Source organism: Trichechus manatus, unplaced genomic scaffold (assembly GCF_000243295.1).
Source record: "Trichechus manatus latirostris isolate Lorelei unplaced genomic scaffold, TriManLat1.0 scaffold00349, whole genome shotgun sequence".
Taxonomy (NCBI): Eukaryota; Metazoa; Chordata; class Mammalia; order Sirenia; family Trichechidae; genus Trichechus; species Trichechus manatus.
The window spans coordinates 541,127-547,930 of NW_004444285.1; the positions used below are offsets into that span (position 1 = coordinate 541,127).

General features: G+C 53.3%; 1 protein-coding gene across 1 annotated transcript in view; it reads left to right on the plus strand.

Annotated features, from left to right (window-relative positions):
- TMEM72 (transmembrane protein 72) overlaps positions 1 to 6,804 on the plus strand; it is a 45,635-nt gene that overhangs the window by 37,888 nt on the left and 943 nt on the right. Inside the window, exons 3-4 of the mRNA XM_004390911.1 lie at positions 3,760 to 3,831; positions 5,406 to 5,545. Of these exons, the coding sequence (XP_004390968.1) occupies positions 3,760 to 3,831; positions 5,406 to 5,545 (212 nt within the window). The remainder of the gene's footprint in view (positions 1 to 3,759; positions 3,832 to 5,405; positions 5,546 to 6,804) is intronic.

Sequence of the window (6,804 nt, forward strand, 5' to 3'; positions counted from 1 at the left end):
CACACACACACACACACACACACACACACACACACACACACACACACACACACCCCACATCTTCTCTGGGTGCTCCAGCCACTGTGGCCCCTCCCACTGGCAGCACATCCCCCTGAACAAAACTGTCCCCTACTTCTCTGCGTCCTCAGTGCCAAGCAGGTCCATGGCCAAGAGCAGCACCGCCAGGGACTGAATTGTAATTGCCTTTCCCTATTTTTTCTCTGCTTCTCCTTTCCACACTTGCTCCCTCTCTGCCTTCCTCCTTCTTCCAGCGAGGCCCCCACTGCCTTCCTCACACTCACGAGCAAACAGTGGGATGGATGACTCAGACCCAGACCAGTGCCGGCACGGAGCTCCAGGGCAGGGGCCTTCCAGCAGATGGTCCTACCAGGGCAGGGCCCTCTGCTTGAACTTGCTGCCCCAGGGGAGCACCTGGATTCCCGTGGCCCCAAGAGGCACAGCCTCTGTAGCACCAGACTGAATGAAGTCTGAATGAGTCTCTTGATTCCCCCAGCCTCAATTTCTGCCTCTGTCCCAAGACCTAGAAAAAGGCAATGCTAATTTATTTGCAAAGCACGAAGATTAGTGTGCTTGTTGGACACACAGGTCTGGAGCCCGAGTGCTGGGTTCACATACTGCCCCTGTTCCTGGACAGGTCTGTGACCACAGGCAAGGGAATTAATCTGTCTGTGCCTCAGTTTCCTCATCTGTAAAATGGGGGTAATTGTACTACTTCTCATAAAATTATTGTAAGGATTAAGTGAGTTGATATTTGTAAAACCATACTTGGCACATGTTTTTTTTGTTGTTAGGTGCCATGGAGTTAATTCTGATTCATAGTGACTCTATGTACAACAGAACAAAACACTGCCCGGTCCAGCGCCATCCTTACAATCATTGCTATGTTTGAGCCCGTTGTTGCAACCAGTCAATCCATCTCATTGAGGGTCTTCTTTTTTGCTGACCCTTTACGTTACCAAGCATGATGTCCTTCTCCAAGGACTGGTCCCTCCTGATAACATGTCCAAAGTACGTGAGACAAAGTCTCACCATCCTCGCTTCTAAGGAGCATTCTGGCTGTACTTCTTCCAAGACAGATTTGTTCATTCTTCTGGCAGTCCGTGATACGTTCAATATGCTTCACCAATACCATAATTCAAAGACATCAATTCTTCCTTGGTCTTCATCATTCATTGTCCAGCTTTCGCATGCATATGAGGTGATTGAAAATAGCATGGCTTGGGTCAGGCGCGCCTTAGTCTTCAAAGTGACATCTTTGCTTTTTAACACTTTAAAGAGGTCTTTCGCAGCAGATTTGCCCAATGCAATACGTCATTTGATTTCTTGATTGTTGCTTCCACAGGTGTTGATTGTGGATCCAAGTAAAATGAAATTCTTAACAACTTCAATCTTTTCTACTTTTATCATGATGTTGCTTATTGGTCCAGTTGTAAGGATTTTTGTTTTCTTTATGTTGAGATGTAATCCATACCAAAGACTGTAGTCTTTGACCTTCATCAGTAAGTGATTCAAGTCCTCTTCACCTTCGGCAAGCAAGTTTGTGTCATCTGCATATCACAGGTTGCTAATGAGTCTTCCTCCAATCTTGATGACATGTGCTTCTATGTAGTTTGGCTTTTCGGATTGTTTACTCAGCATACAGATTGAGTAAGTATGGTGAAAGAATACAACCCTGACGCACGCCTTTCCTGACTTTAAACCATGCAGTATCCCCCTGTTCTGTCCAAACGACTACCTCTTGGTCTATGGACAGGTTTCTCATGAGCACAATTAAATGTTCTGGAATTCCCATTCTTTGCAATGTCATCCATGATTTGTTGTGATCCATACAGTCAAATGCCTTTGTATAGTGAATAAAATACAGGTAAATATCTTTCTGGTATTCTCTGCTTTCAGCCAAGATCCTTCTGATGTCAGCAACGATATCCTTTCTCCCACCTCCTCTTCTGAATTCAGCTTGAATTTCTGGCAGTTCCCTGTCGATACGCTGCTGCAACCGTGTTTTAGTTACCTTCAGCACAAAGCAATCATTACATAAAGGTGGTTGTTGTTGCTGTTGTGTGCCATCAAGTCAATTCCAACTGATAGCGACCCTATAGGCCAGAGCAGAACTGCCCTATAGGATTTCCTATGTTGTAATTTTTACAGGGGCAGATTGCCAGGTCTTTACTTCCTCAGAGCTGCTGGTGGGTTTGAACCACTGACCTTTTGGTTAGCAGCTGAACGCTCTACCATTGCACCACCAGCGGTCCTTATACAAAGGTTAGTGATCATCATTGTTAAAGCTGAGGGGTAAGAGTTAACGAGCACTGGTGATTCAGTGGTAGAATCCTTGCCTTCCATGTGGGAGACTGGGGTTCGATTCCTGGTCAATGCACCTCATGCACAGCCACCACCCATCCATCAGTGGAGGCTTGCATGTTGGCTGAACAGGTTTCAGTGATGCTTCCAGATTAGGAAGAAAGGCCTGGTGATCTACTTCCAAAAACCAGTCAATGAAAACCCTGTGGATCACAACAGTCCAATTCACAACCCATCATGGGGACGGTGCAGGACCAAGCAGTGTTTCATTTCATTGTGCATGGAGTTGCCATGAGTTGGGGCAACTCAAAGGCAGCTAACCACAACAAGAAGAGTTAGGCAGACACTGGGAGGCATGCAGAAAGTGGGAGAAAGTAGAAACCTAGGTACTAAATGGTCACAGAGAGAGCAAGAGATGCCTGTGGCCCTGGGGAAATCCTGCTCTTGTCCGGGCAGCTTGACCCAGCCTGAGTGTTTCTGGGTGACTTCTACCCTCGCACATCTATTCACTCCAAAGCGCATGCACGGAGCTGGGCTCAGCTGCACGGGGGCACTGGAGAGGAGCTCTGGTCACACTGGACAACACGAGGAATAGGAAGGCACCAGGCAGACAAGAGCAAGAAGAGGGAGACCTTCGAGGACAGGGGCTAGCCTGTGCAAAGGCCCAGCGGCACCTGGTAGCTTTCTGCGTAGTCAGGGGAATACAGAAGTTCTTGAAGTTCTGTAAAAGACATTTTATGAAATTCCAATTCTATAGGCCAGTGTAGGTTCCATTCCCAAAGATGCTGACATGAAAAATCTGGGGTTTTTGCATATCTTCTGGAGGATTCTGGTTGGAGTGTCCCTGCACCACAGTTGGACCATGAGGAGCCTTGAAGTATCTGGACTGGGAAGAACATGATCTGATTCTGGTGTCAGAAGGAGCCCTCAGCAGCCCAGTGGTAATATAGTGAAGGAGCAGGAGATGGGGTCAGGGGACCAGGGGGCTAGGGAGCAGTCCCTGACCACATGTGACAGCAGTGAGGCCTGAGACAGCAGGAGTGATTCGAAAGGTATTTAAGGAATAGAATCAATAGATCCTGGTGGCTGACAGAAGGATGAGGAAGAGGGAGAAGAAAAGGGCTTGAAGTGGATCCAGCTTTAAGGTTTCCACAAGCAGGCAGTGGGGTCAACCTTGGTGCCCAGCAGGCAGAGGGACATGTCCTGCTGGTGTCCTCATAGGGGTCCTGAGGTGAAGGTGGTCTCCTCTGCTCGGCAGAAGCTTCCTCCTCATCTGTTGGCTGGTGGCTGGAGTAGGGCCCCAAGCTAAGAAATATAGGTCATCCAGTGGTCTGCAGATGCCCAGGAGGCCAAGAAGGCTGTGAGTAGACAGCTGTGAGAGAGTGAAAGGGAAGTCCAAGGGGTGTCCGAACCCTGCTCACCTGTCTGCATCCTCAGGTTTACAGGAGCTGCTGTCTCTGTGTGTGAAGGTGTCTACTTCATGGCTCAGCTGCTGGCCACCTGCTTCCAGTAAGTACCAGCAGAGCAGCTTCTTCCCCATCACCCACCCCCCAGCTCCAGACACCCCCAGTGAGACCACAGCCCATGGGATCTCCTGTTCCAACACAAGTGGGCCCTCCCTGAGGGGCCGTGAGCTGTCGGTGCAGAGTTTTGCTGTCAGGGTAAGCTGGTTCACTCGTCCTCTGTCCTCACTAGTGACCAGGGAACGAAGCCACGCCTTCGTTCAGGGCCTGCTCCAGTTCACAGTCCCTGGGGTAAGCCCAGCCCCCCCAAAACAGCCCATCACTAAGTCCAGGTCTAAGCTGTCTAGTAGCATGGGAAGGGGCCCACAGAAGGCCTGGCTTGGGGGAGCAGAACGAGGTGTCTGTGCACCCTGCCACCTGCCAGTGCCACAGAGGGTCAGGGGCTGCAATCCCACGCCCTGTCTAAGGACAAAAGTGCCCCACCTTACCAGTCATCGTAAGAGTCCAACGGCCGTGGAGGACCCGAACCTACCACGTGACCAAGCTCAGCACATGCACTCTGTCATCAGTGCTGCCAAGGGCTCTCGGAACCTCCGCCATAGTCACCAGGTGGTCAGTGTGAGACCCAGACCTCACACTCAGCTGGCCCGGCACCTTGTGGGGCCACTGGCTGCCTGCCAGCGTCATCAGACCTGAGGCAAGAGGCTTTCCCCATCTCCGCTGCCTGCCTGCTCTGCCAAGGAGTCCTTCTGACCTCCCAGGGGTGTGGAGGGGTAGGGGGAAGAGTCCAGCATCTAAAGTGGGCCTTCTGCCTGCTGGGGAACCCCCACACTCCCACCTGGAATCTAGCCAGCAAGGAGTGACCACTAGGGGTCGCCAGTGACTGCAAGGGCCCCTGAGCTAGGGCTGCTGTGGGCTAAGGTGTGAGATGAGGTCAGCTGGCCCACTGCGCTCTAGGCTCCAAATTAACCTACTCATCTCCACCATCCCCTGCAAAGTTCACTTGGGCAGGACGCAGCTGGGCCGAGCCCATGTGATCCTGCTAAGCCAGTTCAGAGGAGAAGGAGATGAGACAGGTGTTTTCCTCCTTTGGAAGCTAGACGCCCACCCCTGAGGAAACCCACTTCTCATCAAGCTTCTAAGTCAGAAAGGTGTGGTCCGAGGCATGAGGCGAGGCTGTGTCTCAGCCCCCTGCTCACTCACCTAACGAGGCCCCCCGTGCAGGGCCCCTCCACACACCTTCCCGGCAGTGGGTCCTATCCTCCACACTTTCTCACTCCACTTGGGGCTCCATGGTGAACCCTGAGCCCATTCTCCTCCCCACTGCCTGGGGCAGAGCACGAGAGATTCACCTTCCTTCCCCCGGCCCAGAAGGGCAGGCCTAGGCGGCTTTCAGAAAAGTCATGGCTCCTCCAGAGGGGCTTAGGCAAGACCCCTAGCTGTGGCACCCATAGGGAGGAACGCTGGGGCTCACACAGAGGGCGTTACCACGGCAGAGCCTGGCCCCAGCCTCTCACAGCCTCCATGGGGAGCCGAGCCTGGGGCAGAAGCAGTCTCTGGTATGGCAGGGGCTTTCCAGGAATGCCTACCTCCAGCTAACCCTAGGACTCCCTCCCCCAGGTGTCAGCCAGGCTCCCTGGCCTACAGGGCAAGGGAGACAGCCCTCTGGCTGGGCTGCTTCCAGAAGTTCCTGGCCTACCTGCTGCTGTCCGTGGCCTGTTTCCTCCACCCAGTCCTGGTCTGGCACGTGACCATCCCAGGTACGGGCACCGGGAAGTCGCGGAGGCAAGTGGCCTCTGAGCGGGAAGGGCTGGTCTCCCTCTCTGGTCTCCTTCAGGGAAGTAGACCTGCCCTGAAGCTGGCTCCAGGACCCACACCAGCCCCACTGACAGTTCCCCGGCCTAGAGCACGGGATGAGGAGCCATCAGATGCCCTCCATCCTGGCCGAATGGCAGGGACGCTGCAAGGCTGCACCCACAAGGGGGTACTCTTCATTCCTGGCATTGACTCCGTGGTCAGAGGTTGCAGAGGGCTTTAGATGGATCCCTTCTCTAGACAAACCCTCCTAGGCTCCCCAGTGCCTACAAATTTAGGCTCAAACTCCTCAGGCTGGCTTTCCAGGCACCCCATGATTAATCCCAAAAGAACTCACCAAGTCTTCCAGAACCTAGGACTCAATGTTCCCACTGCTGTGCTTTTGTCCATGACCTTTTCTTCTGGCACCCTCCTCTTCCCTCCTCTTTCTCTGTAAAAAAGTACCTTTCCTTCGTGGTCTAGCTAAAGTACCATGAAGCCGACTGTCCAGGGAGACTGAGCTGAAAGGCAAAGCTGTCCTCACCCTTCCTGAGCTCTCTTTGGATGCACCTGGGCACAGCCTCTCTGGGCTGCTGGCTGTGTGCCAGCCCTCCCTCCAGGTGGACGGCTGAGAAGGATTCAGCTCTGACTGAGGCCAGAACAAGCCACAACCTCCGCTCCTTGGGGAGCAGCAGATACACAGGAGGCTGTGGCCCTGGCAGACAGTACGACCCCTTCCACTCCTTCCTTTTGAGATGGGACAAGTCTCACACAGGAGACAGAGAGCAGCATGGTCCTGGGCTTGGCCCACAGGGAGGGCAAACACCATGCTAGCTGCACCCAAAGGATAGGGGGCGGCTGAAGTGAAGGGGTCACCCATTTCTGGGAGTGAAAGGAAGCCCAGTCCAGCATTGGCCCAGCAACAAAAACAGGGTCCAGACTCGTGGCCGGCATCACAAGTCCAGACCAACAAGTCATCCTGAGAGGGGGGCCGTGGAGCATGGTAATGGGGGGCCCGACAGCAGCAACAGGTGGATCATCCACGAGGAGGGGGCCTCAGGCAGAGGGGCTAAGGGGGAGGTCCAGGACCCAGGCCTTGCCTAAGGTTTCCAATCCAGACGCCAGATCACTGGCAAGTGGTCATTGTTCTATTCACACGCCCTGGCCTGGAGGTAGGCCTTGTCTCTGCGGGTGGCGTGTGTGTGTGTGTGTGTGTGTGTGTGTG